The 14,925-nt window shown below is 42.2% G+C and overlaps 1 protein-coding gene across 1 annotated transcript in view; it reads right to left on the bottom strand.

The window, feature by feature from the left end:
* The window catches only part of wdr20a (WD repeat domain 20a), a 50,078-nt gene extending 38,016 nt beyond the window's left edge, over nucleotides 1–12,062 (bottom strand). The window contains exon 1 of the mRNA XM_060933887.1: nucleotides 11,793–12,062. Coding sequence (XP_060789870.1) covers nucleotides 11,793–12,056 — 264 coding nt within the window. The 5' untranslated portion in view covers nucleotides 12,057–12,062. The remainder of the gene's footprint in view (nucleotides 1–11,792) is intronic.
* Between the last annotated feature and the right edge of the window lie 2,863 nt (nucleotides 12,063–14,925).

Below are 14,925 nucleotides of genomic sequence, written 5' to 3'. Positions count from 1 at the left end.
TGTGTGCACGCTAATCGTTTTTAAAAACGTTAATCTGATGATCCGCTGATACGGTCTAATGTAAACCCCACCTGAGGTGTATGTGTTGTGTTACACATTATGGAGTGAGGTATTGCACATATAAAGTATTGCACAGAGACAGTCACATTATAAATTATTGCACGAGAGAGAGTCACATAAGATAAAATATTACACATTTATGAAGTATTGCAAGGTAAGGTACACAGACTTGGTGTATGTGCGGTGTGTAAGGTGCACAGTCCTGAGGTGAATGTGTTGCGTTTCACATTATGGAGTGAGGTATTGCACATTATAAAAGTATTGCACAGAGAGTCACCTTATAAAGTATACTGCACATTATAAGTTAGTAAAATAGTAAAATAAATAGACTATAAAGTCAGAGCATATCCGAGTTCAGGGCGGTTATGGCTTTTGGAAAGAAGCTGTTTTTTAATTGATTTGTCTTTGTCCTGATGCACCTGTAGCGCCTCCCTGAGGGCAACAGGTCGAACAGATCAAAGCCAGGGTGGGAGCTGTCCTTGATAATGTTCTTAGCTCTGCTAAGGCAGCGGGAGGTGTAAATGTCCATCAGGGAGGGGAGAGGGCAGCCAGTGATCTTCCGTGCTGCCTTAACTACCCTCTGGAGCCTCTCCCTGTCTACAGCAGTGCAGCTGCCGTACCATACTGTGATACAGTACGTCAGCATGCTCTCGATGGATGAGCGGTAGAAGGTCAGCAGCAGGTTGGAGCTTAAGTTGTACTTCCTGAGGACTCTCAGGAAGTGTAGCTGCTGCTGAGCCTTCTTAATGACTGCTGTAATGTTTGCTGACCAGGAGATGTCGGCGGAGATGAGGACACCGAGAAACCGGAAGGTGTGGACCCTCTCCACATACACGTTGTTGATGTAGAGGGGGGCTAGGTCGGTGCTGTGCTTCCTGAAGTCAACAATGAGCTCTTTGGTTTTCTTGGTGTTCAGAGCGAGGTTATTTTCTGAACACCAGGCTGCCAACTTCAGGACCTCCTCTCTGTAGGCTGCCTCGTCTCCCTTTGAGATGAGTCCGACCACTGTGGTGTCGTCAGCAAACTTGACGATAAGGTTGTTGTTGTGGGTCGGACTACAGTCGTGGGTGTAGAGGCAGTACAGGAGGGGGCTCAGCACACAGCCCTGTGGAGAACCGGTGCTCAACGTGCGGGTGGAGGAGAAGTGGGGGGCCAAGTCTCACAGTCTGGGGCTTCATCCTTGGTTTATTCCACGAAATCCAGTAGTACATGAGCTGATAGCTGACGAGGCATGTAGCACCGAGGTGTCTAAAAGCCACGTACGATGAGATTGAGTGGAATAACTGTTTTATTCTATCCACATTCACTGGAGGCGGCACGGTGGTGTAGTGGTTAGCGCTGTCGCCTCACAGCAAGAAAGTCCGGGTTCGAGCCCCGTGGCCGGTGAGGGCCTTTCTGTGTGGAGTTTGCATGTTCTCCCCGTGTCCGCGTGGGTTTCCTCCGGGTGCTCCGGTTTCCCCCACAGTCCAAAGACATGCAGGTTAGGTTAACTGGTGACTCTAAATTGAGCGTAGGTGTGAATGCGAGTGTGAATGGTTGTCTATGTGTCAGCCCTGTGATGACCTGGCGACTTGTCCAGGGTGTACCCCGCCTTTCGCCCATAGTTAGCTGGGATAGGCTCCAGCTCGCCTGCGACCCTGTAGAACAGGATAAAGCGGCTAGAGATAATGAGATGAGATGAATGAGAAGAGACATTCACTGGATTTTGAGAAACAGAGCATTTTTTTTTTTTTTGCAAATTCGATTAAGAAAAACTTTATACAGAGCGTCTGACAAAATAATTTTGCTTAGAATGTAAACAAACCGGTGAAATGACCGGAGCAGTTTGTGAAAAATGCTATAATAATAATTCTTAGGAAAAAAAAATATAATGTTCTTACCATCAAATACTTTTACTCCATATCTTGTTGCCTTTTTTGTATTTTTTTTTGGGGGGGGGGTTGTTTTCGAGTAGTTTTTATTTCATCCTTGGTTGGTTCAGCGACACACTCCGCCATTTTGTTTTTCTCTACTCACGGTATATGAGCTGATTGGCTAGTCAGCTACTAAGCTATCAGAGCACACAATTACTCATATCCAGTGAATGTGGACAGAATAATTAACAGAAGGCTCAGTGAATATTGGTGAATAATAACTGAGATGCAGTAGAGGTTATTGTTCACCAATATTTCACTGAGCCTGAGGCAGATAATTGTTTTAGTGTAAATACACAGGTGACTGTTTAAAAACTAGATAGAACTCGATGCCAACGGCGTCGATGGGATGCCTCCGCCCGGTAGACTACACGTCTTATTAAGTTGTGATTTGGGGATGGACATTTGACCTCACAGTAATCTTGACCTGGTGAAATTACTTGCATCAGCCTTGGAGATATTGTGTTCACGAGGTTTTCAGACAGACATTTGACCTCACAGTGACCTTGACCTTAGACCTTTTGATCTCAAAATCTAAATCAGTTCATGTTTGTCCCAAAGCGCACAAATGGTGAAAGTCTGGTGAAATTCCTTTCATTAGCCTTTGAGATATCGCGTTCACAAGGTTTCGGGACAGACGCATGCACGCACGCATGGGCAACCCGAAAACATAATGCCTCCTGCACCTTACAGTGGCGGAGGCATAAAAAAAAAAATTTTTCAAACTTCAAAAGTGGCATGAAAATGTAAGAAAGGCACGACACAGACTTGTCACTTATCTACGCCGAGTCACATAAAATACTTTGTTTCGAAAGAGATAAAATAAAAATCACAATTCCACCTGATCTTTGAATAGTTTTAGACCAAACTTCGTAGCATTTTTAGTGCTTTTAGGAACAGCATTTTCTTTCATTATTTGTAATTCTTCCTCCCTTACGGTGACAAAACGATTGGCCGCCATTTTGCCCAGTTGCTCGAGGTGATTATCGAGAAATAGTCCGAATTTCTTGGCCAATCAATCAGCGTACGTAATTTTCTATAATCTCCTCCGTATTTATAGCGAGGAAGAATATCCTTGTTTGATGAGGAACCTGCTCAGTCATGGTGCCTTGTAAGGGGCAATTTGTAATAACTTTACTTCCCACCTTGGGATATTCAGCAGGTGAAGCAGAAAAAACACTCAGTGCGTTTACATGCACATCCAAATCGAGCTACTGTCGGTAATCGAGCAAAGGGTCCCAGCAGAGGTGCCAGAGAAATCCAATCCTACATGCACACAAGGAAATCGAGCTATTGTGTGAGGTACATTGTGCACCCGAGCCACAGGTGGCGCTGGTTGTCGTCATGAAGGAGTGATTTCCACTTTACATTCACACCACGTCATTGCCACCTGTTGGCTACAAACTGTCCTGCGCAGACCACTGTTTTGTAAGACAACTTATTTTGCACAATTGTGACCCCTCACCGAATCCAGGGACACGTCGGCCGAAACGAATCCGAGATAATCGCAAAAGAAGCTTTTTTTTTCGAAACTTGTGATTTTTGTTTTTTTCCATCATGTGCAAGTTGAGATCTTGAAGAATGCAATCAGTATTTCAGATAATAGATTGTTTTGTTGGAAAAGCATACATTTTTTGTTGCAAATTGTCTCGTTTTTGTCAGGACTGTAGCCTGCTGGGGGGTGTGGGTAAATTATCATATGGGCCATTCACATGATGATTTAAGTCTTTTGTTTGTTTTTTTTTTGCGAATCAGCTGTATGATCCGAGCTGAGCGCATGGCTACTTAAGCTGCATACAGGCGTGTGATTTCACTATGGAATGAGCAAGCTAAACAGAGCGCAGAGGAGCTGAAACACCGCGAAGCAAACAGACACACGGTATTTACATCGGAGATAACCATTTCTAGCAAAAAAAAAAAAACGCAACCTCATTTTCCAGATTGAATGGAATACTTGAATGATCGGATGATACACGGACCGTTCTAGGACTACATTCCATCGGAGGCATTGGTGTGTGCAAGGCGCCGTTTCTCTTTCTGATGGGGTGAGTTTATTAATCTAAGGCTGTGTGGTTATTTTTGCATGTAACGGAGTGTGTTGTGGTTTGGTTAAGCCTAGGTCACAACCGGACGTACGATTTTTTGGCCGTGCGATTTTTGGCGTTTCCCAAATCGCTGCGTTTTTTTTTTTTTGTTCACGGAGAAAGATGCGCGTTGGCCGTAAGTTTGTCTTGCAACCTGAAAAAAACGTAAGCACCCGTAGAGTTTGTTTGACATGACAAAGAACCTCTGCGGCCGGTCTGCGGCTCGAAAATCAGCACATCACACGCGCGCTCTTGTGTGTTTCATGCGCGCTCTCGTGCGTTTCTTGCGTTTTTTGCATGTAGACCGGCTGTAGGAGCACGGTACGGCCGGTTGTGACCGAGGCTTTACATGAAACTAGTGTTGTGTTAGTTGTGTCATCATCATGCTATCTTTCTTTCTTACGGTGTGAGTAATTTTTCAACCACAAAACGTTAAAGTATACTTTAGGACTTATTTTTGTACTTCATAATTGTTTTGGGCATACTTTGCATGGAAGGAAAATTGACGTGGTGATCTTTGTTTACATGAAAGTAGTATCGTGCTAGCTAGTAGGGGGTAGAGCTTTCCTTAATGTCATGCAGATGAGCAGCATTATGTGCCCGCCCTACACCCAGAGTAGCTGAGATGGAAAACTTTGAGGGCGATTTTCTCCCTTTTCTGTTTTAAGAAGTATACACTTTCAAAAGGCCACACATTCTTCAAATATTGTCAGATCTCCACATGGAAGGCATCATTGGAAAGCTTAGAAACTGTACTTTCTGAATCTGTCAATAACTCAAAATGTCCCCGGGCAGACACGTGTCCCTGGATTCTGTTTTCTGACACAATTGTATATTTTTCTAAAGTCCATTTTTTGCTTACAATTTAACTTATGTCTTAATAAACACACAAAAAGTTCAATTGTTTTTTGTCTCCTTGTTCCTCCTGACCTCTTCTGCTGCTTGCTACTACTACTGTTGTCATGCCGACCGAGGCTGTTGTGTTTCCCGCTTGTGGTCTCGTCACTCCCGGAAGGGAAGTAAGTAGCTCGACTACGTAGCTCGATAGGGTTTACATGCACTAAGTAGCTCAGCTACAATCGCATAATCTAGGTTGCGTAGCTCGATTACGAGAAATCCAGTTCGGTTCGGTTCCAGCCGAGCTAAGGTGTATCCATGGCATTTAGAACTTCGATTTCAGTCGAGCTATGGCAGAAATTCGATTTTCTCTATGTGCATGTAAACGCACTCACTGACGCCTTGACAAAAGTGTTTCTTTTGTTTGCTCGCTCAGAGGATATAAAGCTCATAAAAAAGTTACTTTAACAACACTTTTACAGTTATTGGCCCGAGTTGCTTTTACTGTGAACTTCAAACATTAATGCCACATTCTGGACTGAAACTACAGCGCAGCAACAGGCAACAGCTAATGTCAGAGTAAACTCTAATGCGGATGATCACCTTCTCAAAACAGCGTTCAGTACAGTTAGTGTTGTAGATTTAACACTACTTTGTCTGTATATTAACCAGGGCTTTGAACCAGAATTTTTTTCCTATTGGTTCGTTCCGAACAGAAACGGAATTTTAACGTTTCCGGTTTTGGGTTCCACCATTAAATAGACGTTCCCGAACCGGTTAGAACAAAAAAAAATTTGTTCCCGGAACGGTTAATTACGTTCCCTGTCAGCTGTTTAACAAATGGCTATAAAGTTATGTCTCTGTCTCATCCAGCTTAAGCCAAATGTAGGCTAATTCTATTACAACCTTCATTAAATAAGACAAGAAATAATTCAAAACAATTATTATTTCAAATGTTGGCGATTTGGATTCTCAGTATGTCTTCCCATCTACACAAACAGAAAAAGTGCCAAAAATGAAAGAGAATTCGTTTAGTGTGTTACCAAAGGCGAGTCAGGCCCTGTGCATTGATAGGCTAACAGAGGTTAACGTCATTTAATGTTCGCGAGCCTCTCATTAACGTGGACAAATATATTGATATCATGTTTGAAATTGACATTTTTGAATAACGATAGACTGCAATATTCACCTCTTATTTAAGATGTGGAGACGTGATAGTAGTCTACCCTCCCGCTCTCTCCATTCAGTCAGCGAACGTCACACAGGAAGTGAACCCCAGCGGGTCATAGAAACTTGCGCAGGAGAAGAATGACTTTTTTATTTGTAGGCTACGGAAACTTTGAGGAACGAAATAAAAACCGGTATTAACCGGTTACCATTATTTTTAATAAGCGTTTCTGTTCCGGAACATAAAAAATAATAAAGTTTCTGGTTTCGTTTCTGTTCCATGTAAAATAGAAAAAGTTCCCGGTTTTCATTTTCGTTCCTTGAACCGGTTCAAAGCCCTGATATTAACTGACCTAAAGCCAATACTGCTATAAACCAATTTACTTTTACACTGGTCACAGTGTGCACGGCCGTGTTGATTTCACGTCACTCCATAAAGGAACTGGGAGTTGAGAAGACTACTCCAAGTTGACGAGTTGAAGTTATAAGGTGAGGGGTGTTTTCGGTAGTTTTTACGAGTTGTGGGCAGGGAATTATGTTGCAACTTCGCCTCGAACATAAACTACCTACCAAAGTAAACTTCTGGTCATCGATAAAACAAACCACACACACACACAAAATATCTCACGCTGTTCATTTTTTACCCGAACCAACACACACACACAATAATCACAACCCCTGAACCTGAAGGCAGCATCGGCAAAACCGTGCCATATAGAAAATGCTGCATTCTGGAGATTGGAGTCCAGTATTTGCTGCGAGTGAGAAAAGAAACTCTTGCTCTTTTTTTCTGGAGCTACCAGATAAGTGTTATTCCTTATCTCTGAAATTGTTTTTTTTCTCCTAATAAATTTTTTTTTTTTAAAGTCAGTGTAACTGCTTTTGTAATGTCAACTTGTGACACCAGCGTGACAGACAATTGCAAAATTCTCAAGCGAATAATGAAAACACAGCACCAACTAACAAACAAATAAACACCATAAACACTAAGCACATCGCAAATATTCCAATACAGTAGAGCACCGTTATAACACGGTAGTTGGGATCCAAAGAATCCGACAGTGTTATGAGTGAATCCGTGTTATAACGGTATGGAAAAATCTGGCATGGCTCGAGTAGAAAACATTCTACAAGCTTTATTTTTTAGATAAACCAGTCCCCTGAAAATACCCAATGAAGAAACTGCAAGAACTGTTACCATGCTGATAACCATTTTTTTTTTTTAATTGTTGAATGTCAATGTAAGAAATAACATGTACCGTATTTTCCGGACTATACGTCGCTCCGGAGTTTAAGTCGCATCAGCCAAAAAATGCATTATGAAGACGAAAAAAACATATATACGTCGCACCGGACTATAAGTCGCACTTTTTTGAAGGGTTATTCTATCCATAGAATCTGTGATTGTATCTGATAAGCGGCGCGTGGTTACTGCGCGACTGCATTGTTTATTTAATAAACGAACAGCTGAGCAGTGATAACGCGCCCTTTGCCCTGCAAGTAGCCTAGTCTGATTATTTTAAATATCTACTACTATCTTTAATACTATCACTATCGTTATTACTAATAGCCTATATTATTATTATAACTAATATTAGTAACCTATTACTGATGCATTAATCAGTTTGCTTTTAGAATATTTTTACCGGTAGGGCTTATTATCGCCCCATGGCTCTTTCATCTGTGTTATTAAAGCTGTAGTCATCATCGAGGAGTGTCATTCTTCATTTTTGTCGAATTTTATTTCATCAAATCAGAGGTCAAGTAGGCTATAGGTATATCATCTCCAAAGACAGGTACGGTAGTAAAAACAACCGTCTAGTGAAAAAAAAAACAACAACAACAACCGCTTTTAAATCCCCTACTTAAATCCTTAAAATGAGTCATTTAACTCATGTCTTGTGTGATCTGATCTCCAATGGTGAAATAAACCGGTTGTGATGAGTACAGTCTGTTATTTTAGAAGATAAATGTAATATATAATTTAATATATAGACTAATAAAAATTAATATTTTATAATATAATATCACGACATATTACTGTCTGTAACTGTGTCACTAAAGCGTTTTCTAAGATCATAATGTCTGATATTATTATTATTTTACACACACAATAAGCGCATGTGCGTAAAGTTATAGTAAACCATCCCCCGCCTTTTTTTTTTTTTTGAGTCGCCGGACCCACCCACCTCCTGCGTTCCGGGACCTCCCACTTCACAAATTAAGCACTGCCTAAAATCACTACATAACTTATTTAAATAACTATAGGCCTATCATTAATAATAAAACACAGGTCAATCAAGTTTATCAAGCTGATGATTTCACTCCAAATCAGCAAATCCATTGAATTCCTCATCCTCGGTGTCGCTTCTGAACAACTCTGCCAACTCCAGCGGCAGATGAAGCGCCGTTTCCTCTTCTTCTGCGTGGCTGTCGTCAGACTCAGCATCAGCTCCAGTTATTCCGCGGTGAAAAAAAAAAAAAAACATATATACGTCGCACTGGAGTATAAGTCGCATTGCCAGCCGAACCATGAAAAAAAGTGCGACTTATAGTCCGAAAAATACGGTAATAAAATATCTTGCTGCCCGTCACATTCGCACTGATTCCATGCACCTGTCCTGGATTAGAGCAATGGATGCTTATGTATGTTATTTAAATACATTTTTTACATGCATAATATACATTTACTCTTTACCACACACATTTTTTCTAAAGCGACATCCCATGCTTGCATTGCAAAGTATCAAAAATACTAGTTTTGGCCTGCTCTGAACAATTGTAAGTGTAATTCTATCTAGCGTAATAGCACCACCGAGGTAATTACAAGTCATTATAAAATTACAATAGCAGTGAGAATATGGACAATTGTGTAATAATTAACTGCATGTAATAAGTACATGAGAAGTGTTCAAAGAATAGAACAATAATCATCATGCAGCAAGTGTAGTTCAGGCATAGTGCATAAAACAGCACATTTTATTCCTCGGTTTTACTGAAAAAGTCTGCAACTTTCATTCGTTAATCTGGTGCAGGCCTGTAGTCGGATGAAACGAAGCATGTTTATTAGATGCGCGACATTCACTGCAGACGTATCGTTGCATTCAGACCATCTTGATGCATTTTCAATAGGGCTGTAACAATATGCGTATCGAGATCGAAATCGCGATACGCAGAGCCACGATCCGTGTCGCGATACAAGAAGGCAGAATCGTGGTACACCCTTTCAAACTTCTCCTCAGCCCAAAAACAGAGGCGCTTCCAAACTTCAATTTATGAATACTTTACTTTTTATTTAAATTACATTTTAAACTTAATTAAATTACTTTTATTTTTTTATATCTATTAGTAAGTCGTTTTTTCGCCGACCTGCGACAATCTTCTGCGAGTCACGCAACGTCCACACTCGCCACTGGCAGAGCATTCATTTCTTTTAAGCGGTCGCCATTCTGGTTGCGACGCGGGGAGCGAATCTGTAAACAAGCAGCTCATTGGCTGGCTAGGTGTGCCACAAGCCAATCACAATCACTTGACCGGAAAGGCATGCAGTGTTGCCAGATTGGGCGGGTTTAGGTGCTTTTTGGCTGGTTTTGAACATATTTTGGGGTGGAAAACGTTAGCAATATCTGGCAACACCGAAGGCATGTCTGCTTGGGCGGAAGCCTTCTGCGGTAGTTACATTTTGACACGCGAGCAATGTTTCACCATAAAAATTCCGTAATTTCCATCTGTTTTCCGCGATCACAGAAAATCATTGGCCCTATGAGAGTGAGACAGTGAGAGAGCCACCCCCCAAAAAAAAATCTTAACGGATTTGCACGATTTGGAAAAATGACATTTTCAGAACCGAAAAAAACAGAGCTTCCGGCTCAACAGTATTATTTTGAGAAATAAAACAATCTTTGGATATACATTTGTTCATTTTTGTATACATATTACTCATTCTCTGCAGTGGTCTGAATTATTTGTTATTAAATAGTTAATGTAAGTAAGTAAATGTTAATAAGTCAAATTTACTACTTTAAAAAAAACATTTTTAAAAAAATCGTGGGTGTATCGAATCGTGGGTCAAAAATTGCGATACGAATTGAATCGTGAGTTGGGTGTATCGTTACAGCCCTAATTTTCAAGTAACTCTTCTTCTGAGTCTGAGACTGTTGAGTTCTTGAATGCAGCGGCATAAAGTTAAGTTCTGAGAGCCATGAGCTGACCATGTTACAATGGTTTTCGGGTAATCAGCCCTCCTTCGAAATACATGAACACGCACTGCCTGACTACTGCCTGAAAATGCAGCCATGAGAGAGAGAGAGAGAGAGAGAGAGAGAGAGAGAGAGAGAGAGAGAGAGAAAGCACATTGGGGGAGCATCACAATTATATCCAACTACCTCATTCACATGTCAGAACACGGCCAACTTTATCATATTGAATGTAAACAACAAACATGGCTATCGTTATTACTCACAGCTGTTGATTAGCTCGCTAGCTGTAGCGATATGTCTGCCTAGCCTCGTGGAAGACTTCGGTCACGCACACGTGCAGGTGCGAAATGACTGGATGGGCTTGTCACAGCCCTGTGACATTTTTTTTTTCCTTTTTTCGTCAGAGCATTTGATTTATTCGTTGCTTTCAGGATGTAAAAAGAATTTCAAGAAATATTAAACAAAAACGCTTCTGAAATAAAATCACCTCCCCTAGCTTTACGAGTTTCACAGGAGAGTTTTCCTTTAAAAGATGCAGAACACTGGAAACTGCATGCACAGTAGACCTCCTCGGACTCAAGATCTGAACTGAAATGGGTAAACACAAATATAAAATGGTGGTCACTAGTATCGCTACCAGTGCGGCCAGTAATACAATTTGGACCAAAATAGATAAATAAATATATCCCTCCTTGATAAAAGGGCAAGTGTCCATGATTACTCTCGCAAATCATCTTTCAAAGTTTGGTAAATGAAGGTTTCAATGCTACAGCGCACACAACTACCAAACAATGTGAATTTGTTTGTAAATTTAATAATTCTTGCTTCCTGAAGTCTGGGAAAAGAATGAAATGATAGTAGTCTATCAGTTGAATTGTTATTGCAGCCATAAGCTGCGCAATAATGTCCCATTTTGAGCTACATCTCAGAGTCTGTAGTTCATGAATACAGATAATCCATACAAACATATGAGGCGTACGGAAGCCGCGAGAGGCCCTTCATATAATCTTTTTTTATTCACCTTGTTATCCCGAGATAACGACATAATTAATTCAGGATCTCGAGAAAACAACACAATTCGAGATCTCGAGAAAACAAAACAATTATTCCGTGATCTCGAGAAAACAACACAATTCGAGATCTCAAGACAATTATTCCGTGATCTCGAGAAAACAGCTGAGATTTCTAGCAGAGCTGCGCCCCCTGTGGGTCAGACAACGAAGACTTAGAAATTGGCGGACATGGAACAGAGCAGAAATGGCTTTTGCCTGGGGGGGGGGGGGGGGTCTTCTGCGGAGGTGCCACGGACTAATTTTGAAATCTACTTAGCTGTTCTGCATACCATAACAGAGTGTAGCGGTAGGCTAGCTAGCTAGCTATATAGCAAACGTGCTATAATGTTTAAAAAAAACAAGAACAATTAAAACATATAATCTTTATAAACGTCGACCTATGTTAAAACTTGCTTTACTGTGTTTGTCAGTGAACAGAGTCTCTGGAGGAAAATAGCGAAGCGAGTGCGTCGTGTTTACCTTCCTGACGCCTTTGTAGATGTAGAAGTAGAGCTCCCGGCCCACATTGAAGCAGATTCTGTCGCCGTTGCCCGACTGGTCATTAACGTTCACGAAAGAGACTTTGACAGGATTTGAGCCTTGAGAATTAAAAGGCACCCGGTTGGGGCGGCTATATTCGGAGTGTGTGAGGAGTTTGTACGCGCCTTCTCGGGTAGTGAACTGAGTTTTAATTTCGTTCATCTCCTTCCCTCCTCCCTCCGCCGCCATCTTTGAAATTTGCATTCATCCTTCTCCAGGCCCGGATCTTACGCGTTGCGCATGCGCAATACCGTTAAACCGACACTGCACAGCGGATACGGAATTTTTTCTGTCACTAGCAGGTGTCGGAGGAGAGCGGAGGCTTTCTCAGACTGGATAATGTTGTGGTTTCATGGTGTTTGTGAATTTTTGAAGTGCCTTTTTTCCAGACAGAGAATCTATAAAACATCTCATCCTTCGACTTTCTTCAGTACTGAAAGCCTAAGTTTATCAAGCACGCGCACGCCTGCTGTTTTCACTGTACAGTAAATGACCAGGACAGAAGAAGCCCAGTTCCAGACATGTCAACCTTTAGTTCCCCATGCCCTTACAAAATCTCTACTTTTCCCTTACATACAGCCCTTATACACGAGAAAAAATTCCAATATATACAGTGCCTTGTGGGCGGCACGGTGGTGTAGTGGTTAGCGCTGTCGCCTCACAGCAAGAAGGTCCTGGGTTCGAGCCTCAGGGCCGGCGAGGGCCTTTCTGTGCGGAGTTTGCATGTTCTCCCCGTGTCTGCATGGGTTTCCTCCGGGTGCTCCGGTTTCCCCCACAGTCCAAAGACATGCAGGTTAGGTTAACTGGTGACTCTAAATTGACCGTAGGTGTGAATGGTTGTCTGTGTCTATGTGTCAGCCCTGTGATGACCTGGCGACTTGTCCAGGGTGTACCCCGCCTTTCACCCGTAGTCAGCTGGGATAGGCTCCAGCTTGCCTGCGACCCTGTAGAACAGGGTAAAGTGGCTAGAGATGATGAGACAAGACAGTGCCTTGCAAAAGTATTCATACCCCTTGAACTTTTTCACATTTTTCCACCTTACAACCACGAACTTAAAAGTTTTGAGATTTTATGTGATAGACCAACACAGTAGCACATAATTGTGAAGTGAAACGAAAATGATAAATGGTCTTCAAAAATTTAAACAAATAAAAATCTGAAAAGGGCGGCACGGTGGTGTAGTGGTTAGCGCTGTCGCCTCACAGCAAGAAGGTCCAGGTTCGAGCCCCGTGGCCGGCGAGGGCCTTTCTGTGTGGAGTTTGCATGTTCTCCCCGTGTCCGCGTGGGTTTCCTCCAGGTGCTCCGGTTTCCCCCACAGTCCAAAGACATGTAGGTTAGGTTAACTGGTGACTCTAAATTGACCGTAGGTGTGAATGTGAGTGTGAATGGTTGTTTGTGTGTCAGCCCTGTGATGACCTGGCGACTTGTCCAGGGTGTACCCCGCCTTTCGCCCGTAGTCAGCTGGGATAGGCTCCAGCTTGCCTGTGACCCTGTAGAACAGGATAAAGCGGCTAGAGATAATGAGATGAGAAAAATGTGATGTGCATTAGTATTCAGCCCCCCTGCGTCAATACTTTGTAGAGCCACCTTTTGCTGCAATTACAGCTGCAAGTCTTTTGTGGTATGTCTCTACCAGCTTTGCACATCCAGACACTGAAATTTTTTGCCCATTCTTCTTTGCAAAATAGCTCAAGCTCAGCCAGATTGGATGGAGAGCGTCTGTGAACAGCAATTTTCAAGTCTTGCCACAGATGCTCAATGGGATTTAGGTCTGGACTTTGACTGGGCCATTCTAACACATGAATATTCTTTGATCTAAACCATTCCATTGTAGCTCTGGCTGTATGTTTAGGGTCATTGTCTTGCTGGAAGGTGAATCTCCTTTCCAGTCTCAAGTCTTTTGCAGCCTCCAACAGGTTTTCTTCCAGGATTGCCCTGTATTTAGCTCCATCCATCTTCCCATCAACTCTGGCCAGCTTCCCTGTCCCTGCTGAAGAAAAGCATCCCCATAGCATGATGCTGCCACCACCATGTTTTACAGTGGGGATGGTGTGTGCAGGGTGATGAGCAGTGCTAGTTTTCCGCCACACACAGCACTTTGCATTTAGGCCAAAAAGTTCAACTTTGGTCTCATCTGACCAAAGCACCTTCTTCCACATGTTTGCTGTGTCCCCTACATGGCTTCTTATGCCTGTCTTTCAACAATGGCTTTCTTCTTGCCACTCTTCCAAAAAGGCCAGATTTGTGGAGTGTACGACTTATAGTTGTCCTGTGCACAGATTCTCCCACCTGAGCTGTGGATTTCTGCAGCTCCTCCAGAGTGATCATGGGCCACTTGGCTGCTTCTCTGACCAGTGCTCTCCTTGCTCGCTCTGTCAGTTTAGGTGGACGGCCATGTTTTGGTAGGTTTGCAGTTGTGCCATACTTTTTCCATTTTTGAATGATGGATTGAACAGTGCTTCTTGAGATGTTCAGAGCTTGGGATATTTTTTTATAACCTAACCCGGCTTTAAACTTCTCCAGAACTTTATCCCTGACCTGTCTGGTGAGTTCTTTGGTCTTCATGATGCTGTTTGTTCTTCAGTGTTCTCTAACAAACCACTGAGGCCTTCACAGAACAAGTGTATTTATGCTGAGAGTAAATTACACACAGTAGTGTTAGGACTAGGACTGTTTTGGCCTCTAGAGGCCACTGTTATTTCCTTTTCGTGTCATGTTTATTTTGGCCTCTAGAGGCCGCCACTGTTCCTGTGTTTTGTGTTTGTGTTAATTGCCTGTTTAGTCCTGATTATCTTCACCTGTGTTCAATTTAGTTTGTGTATTTATACCCCCTGAGTTCAGTCCTCTTGTCACGGAGTCTTTGTGCTGTTATGTTTATCTCCAGTTTCCTCTGTACTGTGTGCTTTGTTTTGCACTTTGCTTTGCTTTTGGATTTAGTAGTGACTGTGTTTTTGGATCTTCTGAGCTTTTGCATTTTTGCCTTTTCCTTTTTGGACTTTGAACTTTTGGATATTTTATTTTTCCCTTTGTCTTCCCAGTGTTGGATTATACTCTTTTTTTTGTTTGTTTTTTG

Source organism: Neoarius graeffei, chromosome 11 (assembly GCF_027579695.1).
Source record: "Neoarius graeffei isolate fNeoGra1 chromosome 11, fNeoGra1.pri, whole genome shotgun sequence".
NCBI lineage: Eukaryota > Metazoa > Chordata > Actinopteri > Siluriformes > Ariidae > Neoarius > Neoarius graeffei.
Note: the sequence above shows the minus strand (reverse complement) of the source record. Positions and strands in the feature narration are given on the sequence as shown.